General features: G+C 44.7%; 1 protein-coding gene across 4 annotated transcripts in view; it reads left to right on the forward strand.

Moving 5' to 3' along the window:
• Positions 1 to 27,899, forward strand: part of LOC100757073 (kalirin) — a 528,077-nt gene that overhangs the window by 315,556 nt on the left and 184,622 nt on the right. For all 4 annotated transcript variants that reach the window (XM_035444595.1, XM_035444596.1, XM_035444597.1 and 1 more), the window contains exons 26-33: positions 5,590 to 5,659; positions 8,230 to 8,319; positions 12,752 to 12,844; positions 17,558 to 17,669; positions 19,583 to 19,773; positions 20,198 to 20,299; positions 21,544 to 21,686; positions 24,961 to 25,063. In XM_035444595.1, the coding sequence (XP_035300486.1) occupies positions 5,590 to 5,659; positions 8,230 to 8,319; positions 12,752 to 12,844; positions 17,558 to 17,669; positions 19,583 to 19,773; positions 20,198 to 20,299; positions 21,544 to 21,686; positions 24,961 to 25,063 (904 nt within the window). The remainder of the gene's footprint in view (positions 1 to 5,589; positions 5,660 to 8,229; positions 8,320 to 12,751; positions 12,845 to 17,557; positions 17,670 to 19,582; positions 19,774 to 20,197; positions 20,300 to 21,543; positions 21,687 to 24,960; positions 25,064 to 27,899) is intronic.

Below are 27,899 nucleotides of genomic sequence, written 5' to 3' on the forward strand. Positions count from 1 at the left end.
AGTGGTGAATCTAATCCAGGCTCTGGTCTCTTGTGAGAAGCACAAAGTTCTGAGAATGGATGAGGAAGGCAAAATGTCACTTCAAAAAAAACGAAGACAACGTGCTTGTTTGTCTGGATCTAGTTCTGTGTCTTCCATCTTTTTTTTGCCACGGGTACATCGGTTTACTTCTTGAAGCGCAACGGGCTGACCTACAACCTTTGGTGAGGCACTGGCTCCCCCAAGTGGAGAGAAAAGGGTTGTGCGGCTCTTGCCTGGGGCCACCCGTAGGCTGCCCCTACTTTTTCCACAGGCAGTCTTGCTTAAATGGAGCGTTTTCCCGTGAGCACACACCCCAAATGCCTGTGGTATTAGTTGTATCCCTCTTACCAGAAATCACAGAAAGGCCAAATGGAAAAGCTCAAAGAAGACTTCAATGATAATCTAGTTCTGTCCCCTTGTTTCAGGGAAGCAGCCGCTTACAATGTTTCTGACCAGCTCAGACCCACTAGCTGCAGAGATGAGAACGTAGGTGTCATTTTATTAATATCTGGATGTTAGGAAAAAGGAAAGGACAAAGACTTGTGAACTTTCCGGTCCCCCAGTCTAAAGGTAACTGCCTGCTTTTAGCAGAGCCTAGAGAAGGATGGCTGTGATATTGCTGCTATTTCTCTTGTTTTCTGGAAGCTTCCAGCACTGAGGCTGACTGCACACAATTGAAGTACCCTGACAAAGAGACACTCGAACTTGGATGTGTCACAATCATGTTGACTTCATTTGCTGCACATTTTGTCACTCTCTTGCCTTGTTGCTAAGCAGCCTCTTAGCGGAGCTAAGTAACACTGAATGGCAGGTTCTTCTTTACGGTTTACCTTATGTTGACATTACTTGGTGTAACTCGTGCAAGTAAATGGCTCATTCATCGAAGTCACATGAGATAGCCACAATGAAGAAGAACTGGAAAACACATTCAGCAGCAATGCTTGCTTTCCTGTTTGAGACTGGATGCCGTGCCTCCCTGCTCATGCCCTCACCCAGACAAAGGTTTCTAGAGTGAAATGAAAGGAACATGGTTAGCCTGTGTAGCCAAGGCATGCTGAAGCTGTGGTGAATAACTCACCTCCTCCCTCTGCTTGCTCACCCCTGACTATCCTTCATGTCTGTCATGCTAATAGTTCCTTTAGTCCCTGCAGCCTGCAGCCTCTCGAGTCCAGGCTGTGAATCTGCAGGGATGTAATAAATCCTTTAACTCTAGCTCCACTGGTCTGAACACAGAAATCCAGCCTGGTTCCACCAGGAAGCAGTGTCCTGGACTTCTGCCTCCCAGTTTTATGTGTGCTATTCTTTGTTCCTCTTTAATCCCATGCCACAACCTTCCCCTTCTCGCCCTTCCTGGCATTCCAGCAAGCGTGTGCACACGTATGCACAAGGGCTCCTTGGGATGCACATACAACTGTGATGTGCCACATCCAGCCTGCCTGGCAAGGCTGTGAGCCCTTCCCGAGATGCTTCCCAAGAAGCAGTGGGACCATAACCCAAAATGATGGAAAGAGGCTCAGGGTGGCTCCCTGGAAAAACTCAGGGAGAGTTCTATCAATAATGCTAGAAGTGTCATTTCCCAGGAGTCCTCCAAATTCTGCATAATACTTTGTAGCATAATGGTTTACTAGGTGCTAGCCTTGCTTAGGTTTTGACATGCCTTTAGAAGTGTATTCCTTTCTAAATGTGCCCCAGGCATTCACGCAAAAACTTATGACACGTGCTCTGCTTATTCCTCCATAATTTGTTACCTGTGATCACTGATGTGGTGAGGGCCAAGCTGTTGCTGCACAACAGCCAGGGGAGTGTTTTGGCATCTGTGGGAGTGTTGTCGGCCATGAGGCTGTAATTTAAACACATCTCAGTGAAGGAGGTGGAGTGATATTGATCATACTTACTTAAGCTATTCTCTTCATGAGTTTCACATTTAAAAAGCAAATAGTTTCTTATTCCACTTACCTGCAGCCATGACACTGAGATTGTAGTGAATATCTTCTGCAAACTTCTGACCTGAAATGTCTAGCACAAGCCAAGAGTTGTTGCACTTTTTAGCCTTTTCCTGCTGAGTCCATTCCTACGGAGGTGATGTAAGACTCGTCAGCTGGAAGTACGCTGGAATCTAGAACAGCTGCCCCAAATGGGGTCTGTTAGAATTACCCAGGAAGCCATGCAGATTGTCAGATTTGAACCCCAGAGGGCAGTGTAGAGCCAGGTGTGCCCACCTCTACACAAGTCTGCTGCTCTCTCCAACATTGTTGATCTTGCAGAGAAGCTTGGGCAGCTCCGTGGGCCTGTCCACTTCTTGCATCACATCATTGGCATCTTACAGTAAAGAAAGCAGATTAGCCCAGCATTTCCTTGGGTATTAGGTCGCTTTGGAATCTGTCAAGATTTTCCCAGGATTGGTTTAAGAGAAGGTGGCCAGCTATAGGTTTTTCAGCAAGGGCTTAGTGGGGAATACTCCCAACCAATAACTTCTCATATCTGAGGAAGAGTGAGCTATGTGTGTTTCTAAAGAGAACAGGTTTGTGACAGTTAAGTGGCCCTGGCCCTGATGAGCTGTTACTAATTTAGTACCTACTCTGTGCCTGAACAGTGGATTGTGTTCCTTCTCTGCCTAAATTTATGAAATTATCCAAACTCCACAAAGCTAACATTTTTAATGAAGAAAATGAGACTTCAGGAAGTGTCCTCATACTTACAGCCACTGTGAACTCCAGTTCTTTAGCATGTTCTTGGTTGTAGGAGGCAAAGACAATGATACTTGTGAGCAACAGACCAGTAAGCTGATGGCAGCTGCTGTTGAAGCTGTCATTTGGAGTCTGGTATGACAGCATCCCAGGAGAAGGATCAGGCATTCGAGGCCAGCCTTGGCCATCCCAGAATATATGAGATTGACTTTAAAAGGAAGGGTGGAGCAGGAAGGAAGGAAAACCCATCACTCAGATGTGCATCAAGCCATATAGATTCTTTGAAGGGGGATGTCCTTTACATACCAATCCCAGAAAGTAGCTGGATATCAGAGAGTGGTGAATGTGTCTGCAATGGCCATCAATAAACAGACCCTGATGAAGAAACCCTGATCATTTACGTCTCCCACCACCAACCATAGCCCTTGCTGGCAGCCCTAGAATTTAGCACTTAATCCAGGTATCCATTCCTTTACAAACTTACTATTACTTACCCAAAAAGTATACAAGTGTCATATTTTAACCATTTCCTCAGACTTAAATCTCTTATAAGGATTCTCAAATATACGTGTACATACATACATATAGAGGAAAGGAGGGAGGAAGGGATGGGGGAAAGAGAGGGAAGGAGAGAGAGAGAGAGAGAGAGAGAGAGAGAGAGAGAGAGAGAGATTTTCTTAGTTCCATAGAAAGATCTTATAGAATCAAACCATTCATTTAATTCAGCAAGTATTTTAATTTCCTGAGATTTTCAAACAAAATATCTTCTGTGGCTTGGGTTGGGTGTTTTTTTTGGGGGGGGGCTGCTATTTTTCACAAGAAGTATTACTTTGTGAAATTATTTGGATTTTAAATAAAAGTATAGCACTATCTTCATTTGGGGTCAGTTCAATAGCTACAGCTGTGAACTGTACTTAAAAGTAACTGTGTACTTAAAATCAACATTAAATTAACCTGGTCAGTTGATCTTGGCCATACATCAAGGAAAGTGAAGAAGTCCCTGTCACTCTGGAATCTTTGCAGCTTCCAGAACAAAAATACAATTTATACATGATGCAAAGTGTATACTGTTTCTTTGGCCACTGTTAAAGATAAGCCTTATGACAGAGGAGTCATAATTCAGAGGACTGAAGCAAGAATATTAGTATTCATATGGAAAATAAGATCCTGAAAGTGAGGACTAGGAGGCCAGGCACACTGCATTCTGAGTATGGGATCCTAGGCTCTTGGCTCCACATTCTCCCCTCTCTTGTTCCAAGCTCTCTCCTCCCCCAACTCATCCTCTTTAAAACACTTACTTTATTTGATAAGTCCCTTGTTTCAGGACAGCTCAGATTTTCTTTTAACCCAGGGGCCCAGATGTTCTAGCCCCTCCCCTAGCACTGTGCAGCCCACCATGGCTCAGAGCTGAGCTCCTGTCCATGTCTTCTCTGATATTCATATAAAATGCCAATGTGTAGAATCACCTAATAAAGGCTATCCAACATTTTGTGAAAAGCCACTTCAGAAGACATTGTGCTTGTGTTATCTGGTGTCCCCTGTGATAGGAACCACACAATAAATGTATATTAGAACTTAGTTCAAGAGACTAGAAGAAATGTACATATAACTAACACTCACACACACACACACACACACACACACACACACACACACACACACACACACACACACACATACCTCCTTACTTATATACATGAGGATGGGCCTAATCGCCTTAGTGCAACAAAAATGTTTCTTTCCCTTTGAGCTAATTTTAATCCTTAGTTCTAGCAGCACTTAGACTTGTTCCTATTTCTATTCTACAAGTCATATGAAATGGGTCACCTGCAGTCTTTTGAAGACAGCAGCAGACATGACACTGTATTGATTTTGAGACTGTGTGTTTGCATTTCTAAAGCCCAGATTACACTGTAAATGTTCTTGCTCCATGAGTTAGTTTAAGGAACTCTAAAATTTATTCAGGCTTACTAGGGGAAAAAATTCTTCTGGTTGCTCCCAATTTTTTAAATTCCTGTCCTATTTTATTAATCTAGCAATTACCATGTATGGTAGACAAAAATTTAAATCACAGATTTAATGATGAAGAAAAAAGTCACTCATGATCCTGCTAATGATTATTAATATTCTTGCTTGCCAGATATTTTTAACTTATACACACACTTATTTTTTACCACCAAAATGTCTCCCTGTATCACCGAAAACACAAACAACATGTATAACATTTGTAACCACTTAATAATCAATTATAAGAAACTTCCAAAGTATATGGATAATGGTAACCATACAGAATAAATCAAATCAAAATGAAATTTTTTCCCTGATGGTGTAGGTAAGTAGTGGGATAGTGCAAGATATTATAATTTAGTTTTTAGAGTATGCATTTGTGAAAGTTTTAAATGAAAATTAAACAGAAAAGTTAACATTGAGAAGCCTCATCTTCCACCCTATTTCTTTACCAGGATCTCTATGGTAACGGTTTTATTAGTTCCCTGGGTCGGAAAGAGAATACATATTCCCTGCTTAGACAACAGGTAGTAGCATGGCCTCCTATACATTTGTTCCACCCCTTACTGTTTCCACTTTGATTGTTAAGGAGATCTTCCACACAAAGGGATAGAATAAGTATTATCTTTTGTGGAGGGGGCGGTAGGAGTTATGTCTACAAAGTATTCAGTTCTGTAGATAGACCATAGCTCAAGTATTTTGTTCTCTACCAACCATATTTTCCATTACAAATGGTATCATTATTAGTGCTCTAGAATATATCATCTTACGCATATCAATAATTATAAGGAGAAAATCTAAGTCTCCAGAAAAGATGAGTACGCGGGGTCCTCTATGCTGAGGTGTCTGATGCGGCCTTTCTCTCCCTTCACAGCATCTTCCTCAAAGAGTTGGAGAAGTACGAGCAGCTGCCTGAGGATGTGGGACACTGCTTTGTCACCTGGGTAACCAATCTAAGTTCCTCCCCTACTGTTCATGTTTCCAGGGGTACACCTGGAGCCACTGCTCCATGCCTGGCCAAGGATTGTCCTCGCTCCCAGTCTCTCTTGGGCCAGGTGCTGCAGAGGCATCATGAGTAAGTCCATGGCAGGTGGTACATATCTGGAGAGCAGAGCCATCCCTGGGGAAGTCTATGATGTCCATCAAGCCTAAGATCCACCTCAGTCTCTCTGAATTGTCCAAATGATGAGGTCAGGAGAGTAGCTACCCTGTGGTAACACAGTCCACCAGTTGCTTTCCCAGGACGTAGATTTAGAAGTGAGAACTTGCAGGCACCATCTGTCCAATTACCAGTTACACTGTTTTCCTTAATAAAGAAGAACAGACTCCTGCACTCTCCATCCCAATTTTGACTTAGAGGATGAATGTGTAGTTGTCCTCATTCTCACTGTTGTTGCCATGGGTGAAGTCTGTGGGCCAGAGGTACCAGGTTCTAATTATCTAAACTGAAAAAGTAAACTTCTGTAGCATCCCATTGCACACCATCCTGAGCACGGACTCATGGGTGTGAATCCAGAGAAGTCTAGGAGTTCACTTATGACACCAAATTCAACTGCACATCCTCCAAGAATTCTGCGCTGTAATTGTTACTCGGTGGTAATCTGTACCCAGAATGGCTTTCCAGGATTCCTCCACGGTCTAGAGAGATTATGCTTAGGAGTAGACAAGACTGTAGATGTGTTTTAGATCTCATACCTGGGTCTTTCTTAGACACGAGGCAGAACGCCCACTGGCACATGACAAATAGCCCAGCCAACCCTACACCTCAGGGCCTGACCCCCAGACAGGCCTTCTTTGCATGAACTCTTAATGTTTTCCTCCAAGCATACTTTATTTTTTTCACAGTCTTAGGCTGCCATCTTACTTTGTGCCAGAGTGTAAGCTGATGCATATCTCCTAAAAATGCTGATCAAAAATAATTTATGAGCCCATACACAGCCAACATAGAGGAAAACCAGACTGAACATCAAGAAAAGGGATTATTTTGTGTTGCTTCGGGCAATTTTTGGGTTCTCTTTGAAATCAACAGTAAGTAGAAAGGCCCTAAAATTGTTTCAGAAAACCTTTGGTGATTGGGTAAATTGTGCACCTTTTGCCAAGAATTATCTTAAGGAGATTTTCTTATATTTTACAGTCTATATATAAGAACAGTCCAGGAGTGAAGAGTAGAAAGAACCACTTATAATATGTTGAGTTAAAATTGGTTAAAACTAAGAATCCTGCTTGCTTTGGGCTTGGCCACTTATAACTATGAGAATTTAAAGTCACTTAAGGAGTCTGTGCCACAGTCTGCTCATAGGTAAGATTAGAATAGCTCTAAAGATCACTGTTTAGGGATGATGGCCTTAGGATCAAGTGATGTAATGTACTTAACATGTAGGACAGTGAAGTCTGGGATCATAGGTACATATGTGCACTTCCCTCCAAGAGAGGCTATTCCAAGTGTTCAAAAGACATGGAAATGGACAGTGATTCACCATTGGAAAAAGCATTTAGTTGCCAAAATCCACCTGTTTTCAGGGGAGAACTAAGGTCATGAGAGAAATAGGTGAATTTTCACCCAAACATGAGTCTGGGGCTTGAGGTAACAATATCTTTGGGAATCATTGTTCAGGCCCTGAAAGTAGGGGAGGCAATGTCCCTTCCTTATTCCTGCACCCTCATCATTACTTGTGGGAAGCTGAAGGTGAGAACAGGCTTCCATACTCCCTCCATTGGAGGTATTTGGAATATAAGCGGACCTCTCTCTGACCATTCACTCATTGTTCACTCTATTGTATTTGCCTTGATCACCTGAGAGAGAGAGAGAGAGAGAGAGAGAGAGAGAGAGAGAGAGAGAGATTATTAGTGATCTAAAGTGAGCGTAATCGATAAGTTCTTCACAACTTCAGAACATGTTAGCATTTTTCTTTCTTTCCAACACAGCCTGAGCTTCTGTTCAGCAGGCTTTTTCTACATCCCAATAGGAGAAAAGCATCCATGGGCTGAGAGAACACATGCCACTTTTCATACGCAATTCAGACATTGTACAGTTCACACTGGGCCTTTCAGGTATTGTGAGGAAAGGAAGTACATCAGCTAGCTTTATGTCAGCTTAGCACAAGCCAGAGTCATTTGGGGAAAGGGAACCTCAATTGAGAAAATTCTTCCATCAAATTGGTCTGTGGACAAACCTGGGGACATTTTCTTGATGGATAATTGATGTGGGGGGGGGGGGCTAACCTCACTTTGGGCAGTTCCATCCCTGGGCTGGTGATCCTGGGTGCTATAAGAAAGCAGGCTGAGCAAGCCATGAGGACCAAGCCAGTAAACAGCGTTCCTCCATGCCATCTGGTTCAGTTCCTGCCTCCCCATTCCTGCCTTGAGTTCCTGCCCTGATTTCCATAAGATGAAATAAACCTTTTTCCCCCCAACTTGTTTTTGGCCATGATGTTTTATCATAGCACTATAAACCCTGCCCAGGACAGAGAGGACCCAATGAATGCTGATCTTTTGTTGTCTTTGTTCTTTTTAGGCAGACAAATTTCAGATGTATGTCACCTACTGTAAAAACAAGCCTGATTCCAACCAGCTGATTCTGGAGCACGCTGGCACCTTCTTTGATGTAAGCTGTGCTTTTCCATTGTCAACAGTCCAGGAGCAGGGAGGGAGGGAAGAGGTGCTTCTCTGCTTTGCAATTAGTGCCTATCCTTTCTTCCTTGTTCTTCTTTACTGGCCACACTAAACCAATCTCATGGATAAAATATTTTGAAAAAACAGAACCAAACAGTATCTGTCTGTTTTACACCATCCTATCTCCATTGTGATTTTGATAGGCATTTTTTTTTTTCTGTTTCAACACTAAAACTAGTGAGGCCAATGAAGATATAGCTGATACTGCCAAGGTGTTTTACTTTCTCAATCAGTGGTCCACAGGTGTGGTCACTGGGCCAGGCACATCAGCATCACCTGACTATCTTTCTGAAGTGCAAATTCCCCACTCCAGGTCTGTTTGACAGACTCTCTTCTGGATGCAGCCCAGCATTCTGGGTTAGAAGGGGTCCACTGGTGTCTCTGACACCCACCCCATCTGTGAACTGCTTCACTGATGCCTTCGTTTGCACTGTAAACACACATTGGAATACACCAGCCATCTTTGAAAAATTCCTGACTCCTCTGCTTCAGAAGCCATGAGTCGAACTGACCACAGCAAGTATTGGGGTGACCGCCAGAGTGGACATCAAAAGAAAGGAAGTCTGGGATCCCCTGTTCTCTCAGAACATCAGCTGTTGAATGAGAATGGTCTTGGAGGTCAATGGGATATATCCCCTTAGTGTTGGTCCCCCTAAAAGAGAGTGACCTATTGGCTAGAAAGTAGAAGGATCCAAAGAGCACTGCAGGACACAGGGATGAGACAGAAAGTTAAAAATAAGGAAAAATGAAAGACTACACAGCAGACTATAGCACTGATGGCCTCCGCTGATCCTGTCAGAAGTGACAGAAACTTATTCAGCAATGTGTCACAGCTGTCATCCCATCTTGCTGCCCAGCTGCTTTCATTGCTTCTGGAGCATTTTCTATTGCATGTAAGATAACAGGCTAAGGCCCCGGGAGAATACAAAGATGTTGCAACAGGGTCTTGAACTCCAGTTTGCAAAATAAACCTCTCAGGCATCATTCTAGGCTGACACCAACATAGTAGATTGATTCTTTGGGGACCTTGTTGCTTGGTGAAGTTTGAGTAGCAGAAGCTAGGGGAAGAGCAAACATATATGACTTTTTTAAATAGATAATTAATTTGGAAACAGCCTCGGGTGTCTGAAATTGGGATTCCTGGGGTAATATTAAATCCAAGAAAGTACTTCTCTAATCTGGTACTAGGATTTGTCAGATAATTATATTGGATTCTCTCTACTAATGCTTTCTTTGATTGACAGTGCATTTCTATAAGATGTCTCTGCTTGGTTAGTCATCAGTGGTATCCAGAGGGGTCTTTTTGAAGTTGTAAACAGATGGTGTCCTTCTTGCACTGAGCATTTTAATAACACAATTTCTGTGCCCTCAGAATGCCTCCTTGTCCAGCATTTTCCTTTGCCTACCATTGCGTCTCCTACACACAAACACAGGTATACATGCATACATATCATGCTTCGGAATTCTTCCTGTCCTTCACAAACTCAAATGCTGCATCCTACACAAATCCTGCTCTTTATGCATGCACTGTGCTTTTCGTCTCTATCATAGAGTTTGTAGCAATTCACTGACAGACTTACCTTTCTGCACACATCCGCTCTCTCTACCTGCAAACCCCTTGAGACTTGGTGTTGCAATTCCTGGTTCCTGTCTGCACATGTCTCCATGCCTGGTTCTATACTGTGTTTCCAGTAGCCCTACTTATGTCCCTATTTCCAGTCCGTTTCTAATGGAGGAGGCGGAGTGATATTGACCATATTAACTTAAGCTGTCCTCTTCATGAGCTTCATGTTTTAAAAGAAAGTAATTTAATATTCCACTTCCTGCAGCTATGACACTAAGATTTTAGGGACTGTCCCTGCAAACTTCTGAACTGATAAGTTCAGTCCTACAGAGGTGATACAAGACTTGTCCACTGGAAGCACACTGGAATCTAGAGCAGTTGTCCCAGGGGTGGTCTGTTAGAATTACCCAGGGAGCCATGCGGTGGTGGCGCTCGCCTTTAATCCCAGCACTCGGGAGGCAGAGGCAGGTGGATCTCTGTAAGTTTGAGGCCAGCCTGGTCTACAGAGCGAGTTCCAGGGCAGCCAGGGCTACACAGAGAAACCCTGTCTGGCAAACAACAAATTACCCAGGAAGCATTCCTAAACCACACAGATTCTCAGATTTGAACTCCAGAGGGCAGCCTAGAGCCAGGTGTGCCCACCTCTACACAAGTCTGCTGCTCTCTCCAACAGTGTTGATCTTGCAGAGAAGCTTGGAAAGCTCCGTGGGCCTGTCCACTTCTTGCATCACATCACTAGCATCTTGCAGTAAAGAAAACAGATTAGCCCAGCATTTCCTAAATATGTTAAATGCATATGGAATATATCACCTGCAGGAAACAGAACACTGCATGTTTGCATCTCTAATGCCCGAACTGTGCTGCTCAGTGTTCTTGCTCCATGGGTCAGTGTGGGATAGTCTAAGACCTACACTTACTCAAAGAAACATGACTGTCAACAATGACTTCTGCTAGCAGTCCCCCCAACTTTTAAATATCCTTTTATTCGCTTAATCTAGCAATTACCATATGTTGAATACAAAATTTAAAGTTACAGCTTACAATTATAGTCATCAATGATCCTAATACTGATCTCCACAGACACATGTACACACAAGTGAACATGTATACACACATATACCACCCCCACATACAAAGCAAGTATATACATTTTAGCTATTAACAGACTTCCCACCAAAAAAATAAAAAGCACTAGTCATCACTAACTCATTTTCTGTACCTATAAATCTATCTTGTCTGGACATTTCACATAAATGGAATTATGTAATATGTGATCTTTTGTCACTGGCTCTTTTACTTAGCGTAATATTTTCAAGGACTATCTATGTCAGTACCTCCTTCCTTTTTATGGCCAAATAGCCCATTATAAGGCTCTACCACATTTGTTTTTCTATTGATAAACTGATGGGCATCTGGGTTGTCCATGCACAGACATGTGTTTTCACACCTGTTAGGTCCATCTTGGGGATGGAATTACTCAATCACATGTTGACTTTTTATTTATGTGCCTGGGCTCTTGTGATAACCTCCTAAGTTTGTCTATTTACCCAGTCCCTTCCCCCATCTGCTGTAATTAGCACACTTAGCCCCTCTAAAGTGGTTGCTGAGTATCTACTTTCTTTAATAGCTACAGTATTTTGGCATTGAAAACTTTGCCTTCAAATCCTTTTTATTTTCCCCCAATCAACTCCATTAGTTAGTTACCTAACCAGTTTTGCCTATCAGCTCTTGTTTTGGCTCCTCCCCTGCTTCTAGAACCTGCCTACCTTTACTTCCTTCGTCTGTTTGGAGGCATGGTCTTCATTATTTTCCAGCACAGTGATAATTGTGTTAGCCCAGATGGGACTTTGTCTCCACTAACTTACCCTTTGCAGTGACCTCTGTTTTCATTGATTGTGGCAGATCCTCTACGTCCTTTGCAGTTCCCTGGTTTCTGTGTGTTGCATATTCTCAGCTAGATCATAAGCCTTTTGAAAACAAGGACAAATATATCTGTCCTCTCTCTACACATTAGACTTAGAAGGTGATCACTTTGAAATAGGGTAGAGGATGGTTTAATACCTGAGACCAAAGGTACCAACAGCAACTAGAAATCATGGTGTTGGCTTCGCTGTGGAGATGGAAGGATTTGTCACCATTCACAACAGAGGGGACATTACTAAGAGTGACTCTGGTTTCCAGCTCAGGAGAACTGAGCAGTGAGAGGCGTTGCTGACTACAGTGAGAAATGTGTAAGACACAAAACAATGATCTACGCTGGGGTGTATTAAATCCCAGCAGAGAAGGGATGGTAGGAAGAGCCGTGTCCTTGTGCAGTCTTAAGGACTGGAAGGAGGATAAGACTCAGTCTCCTTCTGCCTGCCTGTGGCTCTCCCTGGCCCCTGTGCTACCTCCATCTTCCTACCTTTCGACTTAGTCTCTCTTCACCCTGTCTCACCTCAGTTCCCCCTTCAGTCTATTACTCTCTGCTGACTCCTTTCCTACTTTTATCTTTCCCCAGCTCTCCAGCTCAGTTTCCACTTCTTTCATGAACCTGATTCTTTCCCAAAAGCTTCTCTCTTTTTGTTGCCAATTCTCATTTCTCTTTGTCTGTGTTCCTTGGTCTCCTGTGTTTCTTCATGCTCTCACTCTTATGGTCACGATCTCCCAAAAACATTTTCTCATAAATGTCTACTTTGTCTCCGTTTAGAAAGTGCACCCATGCGCGCACACACAACACACACACACACACACACACACACACACACACACACACACACACACCTGTTCTCTGTCTCATTGCACCTATTCTCGCCTGCAGGAGATCCAGCAGCGGCATGGCCTGGCCAACTCCATCTCTTCCTACCTAATTAAGCCTGTCCAGCGGGTCACCAAGTACCAGCTGCTCCTAAAGGTACCTCCCCTCCCCACCCAACCCTCATCCCTGACCAGAGGACCCCTCACAGTGGGAAACCCTTACCAGAAGCCTTTCTTCTACCTACAGCAGAGCCTGAGATGAGCCCGAACCAGCACTGCTGGCTGGAGACTGTGTGTCTTATCCCACAGAATTCACATACTTGTTTGAGTAGAAATGAAAGAAAGGGGAACAGGAAAAAGTCATAACTATTTTTCAGCTCCAGTTACCACTGCAAACTCTTAGTGATTATCACCTCAGGTACTGGCCAGCTCCTTCCTGAGCAGATTCCCTCCTGTGAGTATCCCACCTGCTGAAACCAAGGCAGAAATCTTAGGGATACTGTGGTCTATACACCCATTGGTACCTTCCATCTTCTTGGCTACTGTGTCTGTGAAAATCACAGGGTTATTGGAGGAAAATGGTCCAAAGGAATGTATTAAACTCAGTGACATCTTCAGTTGTAGAGACCCATATGTTAGGGGTGCTTCTGAAGTCAGCCAAGAGAGTGGATTTTCTCTTAAAGTCTAGTTTTAAATGTTCAATAATCAGATTATGTTAAATACTAAGTAAGCTGGGCTTATCTTTCTTATATAAGGATGTACCATATTCTAAAAATATGTCATTTCCATAGGATGTCAGGAAAATGGAGATAGACAATTCAATACCAATATGTTTCTATTAAGTCTTGAAGTATAAGAATAAGGGTTTTCTACCTTTTAAATATATTGTTGGTTGTTCATCTAATGAAAGGGACAAAAGGATAGTTAGTAAAAGTAGTGTAACTTCACAGAAAGCACCCAGTTCCATTTATGTTTAGAGATGCCTGCAGAATCTTACATAATCTAGCTTCCCCAAACCCGAAAGCCAGTCTGACTTTCAAATCCAGTTCTCATCACACATTCTCCATCTCAGCCCTGCTACCCAGGTCTCTAGGACAGGGGCATGGTGCTCATGTTCTGCATAGGAGGCTTGAGTGATGCCTCCAGGGAGTATGCCAGTTCTTTGTTCTGTTTTCTGTGTGAGGGCAAAGCCATGCAATCAGCCTTCCCTCCACCCTCATTCCTCATCCTTTAGAAGAGAGTGCAGATAGTCAGGCCACCAGCCCAGCAGAATGGCTGAGAAAATTGCAAGAGACGTCACATGTTGGCCTTTCCTGATCTTGAGAATCATTAGCATGGGGCTCCATGGTGCTGACCACATGTTGGCTCTTGGGGCAGAATTGCTTTTGCTTCTTTATCTTTTAAAGTTTTCGTGTAAAGACCAGAAGTTCCCATAAGGTCTTGGGGCAAGAAGTCTCTTCTCTAAAACTCAGTGTGGTTCTGATATTTAGGCCATGGGAGCTGTGGAATCAATCTTCTTGGCCTTTGAATCTCAGGTTGTGGGCTGTAGCCTAGAACTCCACAAACAGCAGACTTTACTTCTCTTTCTCTGCCCTGCTTAACGCTTGACCCTTCTAAGTTATCGTTTGTGCTGATAGCCTTTTTAAAAATTGATTTTTGTGTGAACCTGGAGAGATGCCTCAGAAGTTAAAAGCTCTGGCTGTTCTTCCAGAGGACCTGAGTCTAGCCTTACATGGCAACTCAGAACTATCTGTTAACTGTAGTTGCAGAAGATCTAATGCAGAAGATCTGATGCCTTCTTGTAGCCTCCACGGGCACCAGGCATGCAAATGGAGCATGGACATGCATGGGGGCAAGCCACCCACGCACATAAAATAAAATCATTTTAATTTCATTTTAAAAATTGATTTTTGTGGCTTTTGATTTGTGTATTACAAAGCCTTTGCAGGAATTGTAAGGTTGTGAGTTTTGAAAAAAAATAAAATAAACACCAATGCTCCCAGCCACATTGCCCATCTGGAATCAATTAAGATGTTGTTCTAAGAAAAATACAGCCATTCTCGTCTCCATTTCAGCCCTATAATGCTACAGTTCCCTAAGATGAATTAAGTGACAGAAGTGAGGAAGGGAATGGAGGCTGGAATTAGCCTTTAGCATCTGGGAAGTTGGAATCTGGACTTCCACTCTGGAATTGTGAGTTTGGGAGAGAGACAGGTTTGTACAGAGAATTGAGAGGCAAGCAAACAAGGTATCAGCGGTTTTGTTGCAGGGAAGTGTAAAATTACTATAAAAAGGTAATTTTGGCCTCTTTAATAATGTCCTGGTGGCAGAGTGCCCAAAGAGTAAAAATGGTTTGTTGAGCTTTACTGCAAATAACAAGGCATTTATTTTCTCTTTGAAGTCAGTTTAATTCCAAATAAATTGATATTTAATTATCAGCATCCCCTGGGCCTTGTCACTTAGGTATTGCACAAAAGTGAAACTGTGTCATTTGGAGTGTTTGATCGTCTGCTTGTAAATCTGCTGTAGCTGTCCTTTTCAGAGCCTAAATTAAATGTGCAGGCTTCTCCTTATCAGGACTATTGCAAGGGCCCGGGGAGAATGTATTGGCTCTGCTTGTAGATCGGGACACTTGCTAAATTGCTTAGGGGGATTAAACTAATTGGTGTTTTCTGTTGCAAACTGAAGCATATTTCTCATCTCTCTCCTGTGTTTCACTTCAGGCATTCTTTTGTTGTTGTTTGAGAACAAGGTTGGGAGGGTTACAGTTAGGAAAGGATATCAGAGAACTTCAGGGTGATAGAAGTGTACCTTTCAGAATAATGATGACATTAGGTCAAGTGGAAAGGGCAGGACCAAGAGCTCCAACTGCCCCCACTGTGTGCTGGACCTGAACACGAAAACACCTTTGTACATATGGAAATGTCTCCAAGATAACTCAGGAAATCCAGACACTGGGTTTTTGTTTCAGATTCTCAATAAGCAGATATTTTCCCAAGTAGAGAGCTTTACTAATGAGTTTAATGGAATCGATAATCCTGGGGCAGTGGTGGAGCAGGGGAAAATCCAGAACCACCTGTGAGGTTCATTCTTCTTTGCAGCATCAGAATGTGCTCTGGTCCAGATCAGCATACAAGATCTTCCAGTGATGTGTGCCTTGTGGTCTCGCCCTACAGAAGTGTGGTTGCTTTTTACTTAGAGGGCTGCCTAGCTCGTTTGTCACCTTTAGGAGAGTTTTGTTGTTAAAGCCTCAGACTCAAGTTTGTTTACTACAGGAAGTCCTAGCAGGTCAGATACATCCTGCTTCGGAGCATTCCACCGAAAAGTATTCTCCTGCCCCAAATGCCTTTAATTTTTTGCCAGGAGAAGTCATAACCATGCTTACAAGGTGTGATCTCATGATCTTTCTTTCCTAAAGCTGCTTTTGGGGGAGGGGCAAAAAAACATTCCAAATGGTCTCTTAATTACTGACTAGTAGGATGGTTGAAATGATCTTTTCCTCTACCAACCAAATACTGTGTGTCTTTCCCTGGGATGTTGATGAGTGAGACTAAAATGGAGAGGCGAAGGCAAGAGGGCATGATGCCAGGAAAGTAACAGGCTGTGTCCCTGGGGGTGGGTGACAGAGGACATGGAGAGGCTGTGGAGAGACTGGGGTCATAGACAGAATGCCAGGTGTGCATTCTGAGCTGCATCTCAGGCTGTGCTTGGCCACCTTGGAGCTATGTCCTTCTTCACTCCAGTCTCCTATGTGGTTGTCACAGTCCTAGTCCAGAATGTCAGTCACTGGCCTAGGTCAGGAGTCCCTGATCCTTGTGGTCTAAAACTCTTTTATAACTCTGAGCTGTTTAAACCCATAAAGTCTGTAGCCCCAAGCTGCTCCCAGCAGGATGGAAGTCAGTCATCCAGTAGTAATGATTGTAAATAAAAGTCAAGTCAGCATTCAGAGACCCATAGTGTCAACCACAGGCATGAAGAGACTCATGGTGTCAGCCACAGGCATACAGAGACCCATGGTGTCAGCCATAGGGATGCGGAGACCCATGGTGTCAGCCACAGGCATGCAGAGACCCAAGGTGTCAGCCATAGGGATGCAGAGACCCATGGTGTCAGCCATAGGCATGGAGAGACCCATTGGGTCAGCCATAGGGATGCAGAGACCCATGGTGTCAGCCATAGGCATGGAGAGACCCATTGGGTCAGCCATAGGGATGCAGAGACCCATAGGGTCAGCCATAGGGATGCAAAGACCCATTGTGTCAGCCGTAGGCATGCAGAGACCCATGGTGTCAGCCATAGGCATGGAGAGACCCATGGTGTCAGCCATAGGTATGGAGAGACCCATGGTGCCAGCTATAGGGATGCAGAGACCCATGGTGCCAGCCATAGGGATGCAGAGACCCATGGTGTCAGCCATAGGCATGCAGAGACCCATGGTGTCAGCATAGCCATTCAGAGACCCATGGTGTCAGCCATAGGGATACAGAGACCCATGGTGTCAGCCGTAGGCATGCAGAGACCCATGGTGTCAGCAAAAGCATGCAGTGCTCCAGCGGACAGTGTAGTAGCCTTGTTTTCTTTTCACCAGGGGTGATCCCTTTCCAGGAAAGCAGTGCAGTGACAGAGTGCTCTGGTTTTAAAATTCTGGCCATTGAAAACTGGAATGGATTAACTTCATTTGGACTAGGTAGAATTCATCTGGTCATTGAGCTTTTGGCAACAATCCCCATCTCACTTTCTTTATAGAGCTCTCTGAGGGAAGTGTTACAGACAGAGTGGGGCTGGTGTATAATTTACTTGATGGCTTAGAAAATGGAGGGTTGTGAAACTGGGGAGAGGATCCTAATTGTGTCTGGACTTTTTTCCCCAGGAACTTTTAACTTGCTGTGAAGAAGGGAAAGGGGAACTCAAGGATGGCCTGGAGGTGATGCTCAGTGTCCCCAAGAAAGCCAATGATGCCATGCATGTCAGCATGCTGGAAGGTAGCTGATCTCCCAGTCCTTCTGGGATGCCGCCTCCATTCCTAAGACCAGGGAATTTGTGTTGTAGAGGGAAGTAGCACGAACAAAGAACAAGCCTGGAAAAGAGGAGTGAAAACAAGTTGTTAAATGGGTCCTTGGCTACCTATGTGAGGAGCACCACAAATCAGCATGGCTGTCTCCAGGTGCCATTTACAGTGTGGACACCTTGCTGTCCATGAGATAAAACAGTGCAGGCTGCGGTCTTCACTATCAACAGGCCAGAGCCCCCACAGACATGTTTGTATGCATAGTTTTTGCATTGCCTTCACAGCCAGAATATGCTGCTTGCACACAGTATTCACCAGTGGCTTTAGTGAGATATCTGCCTTACACACACACACAGACACACACACACACAGACACACACACACACACACACACACACACACACACACCCCTTTTTCATTACTAAAATTGATCTCAAACCTTGTCCATGATGAATAAATATTCCACTACTGAGCTATATCCACAGCTAGCTCTCTTTTCTCAGACATGGTCTCGCTAAACTGCCCATGCTGTCCTTGAAATAGTGATCCTTCTTCAGCCAGCTAAACACCTGAAACCACAGGTGTGCACCACCATGCCCAGCTTCTTTAAAACATACAAGAATACATAACATAAACTTACCATTGTGACCATTTTCTAATTGAATGTTAAGTGACAAGTCACTTAACTATATCCATCCACTTAACACATACTCACATTCTTGTACAGCTAGTCCTTTGTCCTTCTTGGGAGCTTAGGAAAGAAAGCCCAGCCAGAACAAGTGCAGCATGAAGTAAGGCTCCTGTGACATGGTCACGATGTTGTCTAACATAGTGGAGCCAGCCTAGGGATAAATAAATTTGATAGCTGGGTGACGTCTTAACATTCCAGTCTGACAAGCAGATGCTAAGGAAGGAAGTGTGGGGGCTGCTCTTTCTCTTCTGGCTTTGTCCCACAGTGCGACCTCTGCCACGACCATCATCTAAGAGACTCAGGGTGGCCTTACTTCCTGGATTACCCTTAGCACAAGAGCCCCTAGGTCTTAGAGCAATAGAGCCAATGTCATCTTCTCTAGACACAGCGCTAATCACCTGAAGGTGCTCCTGTTTTCACAATGTTCAGAGCACCTTCATTCCTGTGTATGCCTGGCCCCACCAGTGCTGGGTGTCCTCCTTTATAAGTGTCCCACTTGTCCAAACCTTCCCTCAGTCACAAACTTGATGCAACCTCTCCAGTGTTGTCTATGGACCTGTGCAATAGAGCTGGGTCAAAGTGCACATTTATGGACTCTCGTAACACCCACTCTTGGATTGAGAGGGATGCTCAGATTCCGTGTTTTCATGTGATTTCCAGATAGTTATCATGTGCACTGAGGTTTGGAACCCTTCTGGAAGATTTGAAGTGGTGTATAAATAGAAAGCATTGAAAGCTTGTGTGCCACACTGTTTGGGAGCAATCAAAGAATCCCAAGGGTGGAATATAAGAAATGAGGCAATAGCAAATAAAACAGAGTCAAGGGTACTCCAGCAGACAGTGTTCAACCCGAGCCCCACTCGGAGCTAGGAGCAGTGGGAGTGTGGAGGAAGAAGCAGCTCTGGGACTGGGGACTGCCTTTTTGGGGGGTCCACAGTCCCTCTCACATGGGGAGGGAAGAAACACGTGGGATGTTTCAGGACACCCCACTCATATTGCATATGTGTATAGGAGGCATGGTGCTGAGAATAGGCAAGGGGTGGTGACTAACTACAGTCCTATGGGCATATATGTTGTGTTAGATCTCATGGAAACCAGTAGCCAACTAGGAAACCCTTTCTCCAAGGGGGAATAGAACGCAGTCTCCCCTGAGTGTAGTGTGGAGACACTCCACAGTGGACATGGGTGTTTTTCAGGGTTCGATGAGAACTTGGATGTACAGGGGGAGTTGATTCTCCAGGATGCCTTTCAAGTGTGGGACCCAAAGTCGCTGATCCGGAAGGGGCGGGAACGGCACCTGTTCCTCTTTGAGATCTCCTTGGTGTTTAGCAAGGAGATCAAAGACTCTTCAGGACACACGAAATATGTTTACAAGAACAAGCTACTGGTAGGTGGGGCAGGTGGGGCAAGATTCCCTGCTTCTGTAGAACCTATGGCAGGAAGGGATACGGACACTCACAGCTCCCCTCTTCCCTACTTCTCTACTCCAAAGCTCTCCTGGACCAAGGCTCATGCCTCCTACTCCCACCCGCATCCTCCACTTTTGTACCTTAGAGTTCTCAGGTCTTTCTGTTTGCTTTAACACCTCCCTCTTCACCATATCTCCCTGTCTGCACCTGCTAATCAGACAAATGCCTGCAGGTTCTTTCATCCTGGGTATTTGAACAAAATGTCCAGTCTATTGAAGTTTGATTGACAGAAGCCCCTCCCTCGGCCCTCTCCTCTTTGTTGCCTTCCCCTTCCTATCCCAGCCCTAAGTTTCCCCCACTGCCCTCCCTTCCCCGCCTCTCACAGGCATTTCCTGTCTACAGACCTCAGAGCTGGGTGTGACCGAGCATGTAGAAGGTGACCCCTGCAAATTCGCCTTGTGGTCTGGGCGCACCCCATCCTCAGACAATAAAACAGTGCTCAAAGTAAGTAATGCTTTCTTCCAGCACATAACCAGGGTTGGGGGGTGGGGGAGGATAGAGGAAGCAGGCATGAGACACCAAGAAACAGGGCTCCAAGAGACCATGGAGCCACCAGGTGTCTCTTGGGAATGACAGCATCATGCAGGTATTGAGAGGCAAATTCTACCACGAAGGTGGACCCAGCATCTCAAAGACAGATGTTTTCCTCAAGTTCATAGAGAGTGGAGAACGACCTATTGACCTCCCTAACAAGGCCCAGTCAACCGGGTTCCTTCCATATGTCCTTTTCCAGTGGCCAGAACAGCCAGCCTCTTAGCAAAGGCATCTTCGGTTACTCTATGTTTGCTCAGCAGATTGTCCTAAATGTCTTCCATGTGCAAGGAACTCTTCTTAGTGCCATCAAAAAAAAGAACCATGTGTAAGATTCAGCCCTTATTCCCTGGAAATGTGTGTTCCAGAAGTTCCACTAAATCACAGCAGTCTAGAGGCCTGGGGGTCAGTTCAGCTCTCCAGGTTCAGCTTAGGGTTGAGTCCCTGTTCCTGGTGGCACCAGCCTGACTAGGTAGGGATAGTGCAAATAGAGGTCCCACTGGTCACTTGCTAGTCAAGGAAGTGTCCATCACCAAGGAACAGATGGCCCAGGCCAGGCAAAAGCTTCACAAGTATCCACCCTTAATTTGCAAGATAGCTGCTACCTAGCATGAAGAATTATCTGGAAAAGGATCCAGGAAGACAGTGGGGTATCATTGGCATGGAAGCTGTGCTTCTGATAAGTTCATTTAGCAGCCTGAAACCCCAGTACTGACCGTCAGCCTGTACTGGCTCTATGGGTGTGACAACTGTTAAATACCCTGGTGTTTACCCATCACCCTGCTGGTATATATCCACTGCTTTCAGCTGTCACAATTCCATTCACCTCCAGAGCCCCCTAGGAACCTCAATTCAAGTGGTAACTCAGGCTCAAAGGAGCGCACTAAATACTGTTCCAGCTCCAGGGCCAATAGCAGATTGGTCAGTGCCTAATGAGGTGTGAAATATTTTTACAAGTTGCCCATAAAGTCTACATTGAGTCTTGAAGCTGGGTGTCTCTGAGATTAAAGATTCAAAGGATAAAATGCAAAACAAAGTCCCCCAAAGATTTGGTGTCTTTGGAATAACAGCTGAAGCTGCCAGGGGAGAGTTGAACATGGTTATTTATGGGCAGCAAGAGCCGAGGTTCTCAGTGTTTCTTCCTGTGGCCCCTCTAGGCTTCCAACATCGAAACCAAGCAGGAATGGATCAAGAACATTCGAGAAGTGATTCAGGAGAGGATCATTCATCTTAAAGGAGCTTTAAAGGAGCCAATCCAGCTCCCCAAAACACCAGCCAAACTGAGGAACAATAGTAAGAGGTAACCAGCCCCTCTCCCCAAGCATTGCTGCCTCATATGCCCAAGGGAAGGGCAGGGTGACCCTTTGTTTCCAGGGGAAGTGTCCTCTCCATCCCATGAGTTCTGCCTATGGTGAATTCTGTCATCTCTAAGCTTTCACCAGTTATTATCCATTAATGCAGCTGGGGTTCTCTAAGCCCTCTTTACCTAAGTGTGCTAGCAGAATGTGAGGGGAACTATAAGTTGAGTTACTACCCCCAAGAACCTTCCAACAACCATGTCTTGCCCATGGTTGTGTTACATAAAAGCAATAGCCTCTGGAGATAGTGAATGCTGTCAAATAGGAAATGGTGATGACTCTCTGTGGAGATGGGGAAGGAAGGCTTCAGGAAGAACAGTCCCTTGAGTGGGAAGGCCTCCACATTGGCTGGATGGTAGAGAAGTTTCTTGTAGCAGGCTGCTGTGTCAAGGATATCTCTGAAGCTCCTAAGGAGTTTTTGTCATTCACCCTCAATGACAATGGCTTCAGGCAGCAGAGGACTTATTTATTGAATGTGTCTGGACCCTTCTGAACCCTAGCTTCCTCAGAATCAGTGGATGGCTTCTGAGGTGTCTCCTCAAGTCGCCATGTGGCATAATTACCTCTAATGACTCTGTTGAAGGACATTTAGAGAAAAGCATATAAAGTTTCACATACATCTTGAAGAAAAAAGTTTGTGTACATATATATAATATACATATATATGTATATAAGGCATATTCATAACTATATATATATATATATATATTCATAGTGAGGTACTGAGAGTAGTGGTCACTGGTGGACTCCTCCCTGGTTCACAAAAGGCACAAGTCAGAGGGTTTAGTTGACCTTTTGGCACAGGGTTTAGTTGATCTTTTGGCCTCAACCAGGATAAGCAAATTGGTGAACCATTACAGAGCCATAGCATTGAAATGCTAGCACTGAGAGTGGTGCCAACTCACAGAAGAGTGTGACTGAAACAGAGACACCTCCGAAGTGATGGGCAGGATCAGATCACTTCCCCACTGCTGTGGGACCAATTATGACCTTATTGAAAAAGAGCCCATCTTGGGGCTGGAAAGATGGCTCAGTAGTTAAGAACTAGCTGGTCTTCAGAGGTCCTGAGTTCAATTCCCAGCAACCACATGATGGCTCATAACCATCTGTGATGAGATCTGGTGCCCTCTTCTGGCATGCAGGGATAAGTGTAGACAGAACATTATATATATAATAAAAAAGTAACTCTTTAAAAACAAAAAAAAAAAAGAAGAAAGAAAAGTAAAAGAGCCCCCATCTTAATTTTATGTGCTTATGTCTAGACTACAAGCTTATTTTAGACTGGAGATAGACCCTGCCTCAAGGAGGTCCTGCTTCAACAAGGAATATAGAAAGGAAAATATAGAGAATGGATTGTCCAGGATTGTGTGAAAAGGAAACTTATTTGAGGTTGATGAGGGTTGCTCTGAAATCTGAATAGAGTTGGAGGGTTTCTAGAACACACGAAGGGCATGTCTTAGAAATGTCTTGCACCTTCTCTGTCTCCTACCTCTTTTCTTATCCTTCATGGAATGGAGAGAAACCTCACAGACTGCAGAGAACAGTCAGACCATTAGCTTGGCTTCCTGGATGTAGCAGCAGAGTTTATGGAGGAGTACATTGGCTCAGTCGGCGTGAGGGATGCCACCCACACTCCTGGATCAGCCCTTTCAGCCCCCAGAACTGGCTTCATCTGGAATGGACCAGAAGGGTCCAAAATAGGCCAAAACAGCAGGAAGTAGAAAGTACAGCCAGATCCCAACCATCTACAAATGGGGGAGGGGGATGGCCCAGACCATTCAAAACAACAGATGATCTCAAAGTTCTTTATTTGGGGTTTTGAAATGCGTCACATAATTTCTTTTCACAGCAGACGTTGCCTTCCTACGAATGTGTGGCTTATGTTATTAAAATAAGTTGGCATTTTCCAAGCCCACAAGTGGTGGTAAGAAAGCAGTCAACTTAGAAATGTTCTGTCTGGGAGAAACTTCTTTTTCTCAGAAAGATGGCATATGCACACATATGCATACACATGGGCACCCCGGTGCACACACATGTCCCTATACACTCACAGGTATACCAGATGGTAATTGTTCCAACTCCATCTCCAGCACCGTTTCCCCCTTCTCTCGAGGCTTTTGCCCCTCTGTAAGCAGCATGGAATGGGGGTGACTTTTGTGAAAATGTCCATGGGAATAGCTGTGGTTTCCTCTGCTAATTCCTTTAACCTCAGCCTACATCTCCCAAGTTTTCCCTAACACAGACCAGCCAGCAATTCCCAGGCAACCATGCCCTTCAAGGCTTGACTCTGGGTTCAGCACAGAGTCAGCACACAGTCCTAAGGCAGCTGTGTGGTGCTAGGGTCCAGGAAGGGGACCATCACAACACCAGGGAGCAGAGCTGGCTCAAATGCTGCTATAGGCAATGCTGCTCCCACCTTGGAGAAAGACTTTCCCTTCTGCATTGATGAGAACTCATCACAAATGGGTATGGAGTCAGTAAGACCCACCAGAAAGAAGACCATAAGCACCCTCTCCACATGCAGAAGCCAAGCATCCATCTGGACTTGGCCACAGATAATCTTCCCTTGAGGAAGTAACCCAACCCGTTTTCTCCATCAGAAGAAATTTTAAAAAATGAAAAATCCATCTTAAATTTCATGACACATACCAATAGTCTCAACAGCTTGGGAAGCTGAGGCAGGAGGCTTGCTCAGACCCAGGAACTCAAGGCTAGTGTGAACAGCATAGCAAGGCAGCATCTCAAAAAAGGGCGGGGGGGGGGGTATCTTATCCATTGTTTTCTTTTTCTGCACCAGCAGCAAGCCAATCCCCATCCTAGTATAACATGCAGAACCTTGAACTCTGGCTACTGAAAAGGGAACCTGTTAGCTGGCTAGAAGCCCAGGTTCTAAGTAAGATATTCCCTCCTACTGCCTGTATTCGACTCAATCCTAGTTGTTGTTGTTGTTGTTTTTAATCCCCCATCTGCAGTATGAGCTGGAAGGGACACAGGGCATTCATCGTGCCATGCTCAGTGTCGTAATCATTTGCTTAAATGAATGGGCTTTCACTGAGATCACATAGGCTGTACCCATTACAGGATAATGTTAGACAATCCCTGAGAGGAATATTCAGGCACCACTTTGCAGACCCATCTGGGAAAGCCTTGTGTGCTCAAAACCCACAGTGGCTCCCCCCACCCCCACCCCTGTTTCTTTTCTCTCTCTTCCTGCAGGGAGGGAGTAGAGGATGGTGACAGCCAGGGGGATGGGAGCAGCCAGCCAGACACCATATCCATTGCCTCCAGGACCTCTCAGAACACAGTGGACAGTGACAAGGTAAGATGGAGTCCCAACCTTCCTTCCCTCTACCCAAACTTGTGGTTGGTTTAGCCAGTCCTGCCTGGAGAATTGTGCTCAAAATTCCTTCCACTCTGGAGCCAAACAGCAGGAGCCAGCTGTATCTTGCCACCAAAGGAGGAAGGGCAGGGCTGGATAGGGAGAGTCATGGAGTGTGAAAAGGTGAACAGAGAGGCAAGTTGTCTGATCCCTCTAAAACACCTCACTGGACTGCCGGACTGCTGCCTCAGGAGAATGTACCTCAGAGAGGCTGAGGTTGGAATAGTGTCCTAAGACACCAGTAGCTGTGACTGGCTCATATTTATAATGGTTTGATTGAGGCATCTTTCAAAATCAGACCAGCACTTTGAGAATTAGTTACATGGACACTACTCAGTAGGAGCCTTTGACCCAAAAGGACTCTAGTGGGTAAATGATACCCTCCCTTCCCTAGCCATGTACCTGAGGCTCAGTTCCTAAGAGATTAGGGGCAGAGGGACCAGCAAGTGGTCTATGAAGTACAAAGTCATCCTCTAAGGAACCCTGACCACCTGACTCCCACACTTTGGAGCAAGCAAGCAGCATTAGGAACTCTGAGGGGAATGCTGAAAAGAGATTATTCCCATGTATCTGCTCAAGCTGCCTGTTGCATATTGTAATGTTTCTGATGAAGTAAGACTTTTCCAAACATTACTTGGCCCTAGTTCCTCCAGACGTGGTCCTTCAGGCTGCCCTCTAGCCTCAAGCGATAGGCTATGTCCATGTTTCCATTTTAGCTGTCTAAGTTATGGATACTTTTCTGCATTTATTAGTTTTTTTTTTCCTTACTGGGAAAAAAGCCACTGAGAGCTAAGTGTGGGGACTGTGCCCTAAACTGCTGAGATAATGGCACCACATCACACTAGCCACACTTTATTAGACAAGTACTCAAGGACATCCGAGGTTAATTCCATCTGGCAACTGCTGTTGTGTTTTAAAGCCATTTCACTAGCAGAGTCAATGGAACATTTGAGTTTTTTCTACTTATAAAAACACAAAGGAAACTATTTCTGTGTTTTCCTGTTCCTCTGGTCTGTTGTCTAACCATATAACTAGACTGTCCTATGAATAAAAGTGTTCTTTTTTGAAGCAGTCCGAGGTTGGTAAGTCAAGTGTGATATTGCCCATGTTCAGACATAGACTTCTAGCTTTGTTGTTGGGAGACTCACCCCTCATAGCTGCTCATCCATCTCCCAGGATCCTGACACAGACAGAAACCCCTGTGCTGGGGCCATTTGTCTATTTCTTTTCTTGCTGGCAAGGTAAATGAGGCTAAACTGCACCTTTGACAGCAGGCCATTTATGAATGAAAGATGCTACTACTAAGTAAAACTGAGGGTCCTCAGAGTGACTCACCAAAGAAACTTTTAGTGGTCAGTGTTAAAGCAGGAGCCAGAACTCAGACCTGATCAGTGTCACATTTTCCCCTCACTCTGGAAGCCTAAGCATTGAACTCTCAGTGCCCAGTTAATCCATCAGGGTGTTTTTTCTACACATGCCACACAGACCAGACACATATTCTTGTCAAAGCACCTGCCGTGTGCCCAACCATGTGCTGGATACTGTGGAGAGACGTGCACTGTCTGTTGAGTGTGAATCCCATCTGTGCGATTTCTTGTTTCCTGTTGTCTCTATAGCCAGGCCATTGGTCCCCAGTGAGGACATGGGCTGTGTCTGTCTGTCCCACTGCTGTGCTCCTGGCATGCAGCATACATCAAGGCTCAGGGGTTATTTGTGAAATCAATGAATATAGATACATACTGTTAGGTCTCAGGGAATTGAGGATTAAGAGGCCACTAAAAACATTTTCCAAAAGCATCCAAGTATACAAACATCCTATTTTTAAGACATTAAAGAATCATAGGTTTGAACAGAAAGCTTAGTAAGCTGGACTACTTGCCCTCTTGGGAGCATCAGCCCCCAGCCGCCTTCTCTGGCCCTAGGAGACAGTCAAAAGGTGAGGAGGTGACCACTTCTGCTCCATATACAAAGCATAGAAAAACCACTTATTGTCACAAAAAATAGTAATAGCCTGCTGATGCTTATGTGCTGTCCTTTAAAATGATCTCACCCTGCTCCCTACCCAGTGGTGAGGACAAAGCAGCCTTGTGACCCCCCTATGACCTGCTTCTCCCTCCAGCAGTGAAATTCTCCACTGATATCTTGAATTCATAGGTGTTATCAACAGGGTTCAGTTCCTTCCACTTCTCCTAAGAGACCAGAGAAGCCTGGTTTTCAGGTAACCAGATAAAAGACCCTGGACTGACTCAGGTAAACTGGTCATAGTCAGCATAAGGGTGAATGACATGGCTTTAGGGAGAGGTCAGGGTAGAGACACCTCACAGAAACCAATCGTTCCAGCAGTGGACTTTCTTCAGTGTGCCAGATCTTCTTCCTCAGATGCAAAGGAATGACTTGTGTTGGCACTATCGTCTGGCTGAAGGGCCCTGGGGAGCCCACTTAGGGCGGAGGCTCCCCTAGTCGTCTGTTGTGCTTACATGCCTGTATTATGCTGGAAAGTGTTTGAACACGGCTGAATGAATCTGACACCATTCTCTCACCTTGCCCAGATTATCATTCCTCAGTTCTCTACTAAATATGGTAATGATGTCATCTCATACAGTCACTGGAAAGAATAAGTGGCATACATCTACCTGGCGGCTGTCTGACGTTTGGTACAATAAGTGGCATATATCTACCTGGTGGCTGTTGACATTTGGTACAATAAGTGGCATATATCTACCTGCTGGTTGTCTGATGTTTGGTACAATAAGTGACATATATCTACCTGCTGGTT

The sequence above is a fragment of the Cricetulus griseus genome, chromosome 4, assembly GCF_003668045.3.
Source record: "Cricetulus griseus strain 17A/GY chromosome 4, alternate assembly CriGri-PICRH-1.0, whole genome shotgun sequence".
Taxonomy (NCBI): domain Eukaryota; kingdom Metazoa; phylum Chordata; class Mammalia; order Rodentia; family Cricetidae; genus Cricetulus; species Cricetulus griseus.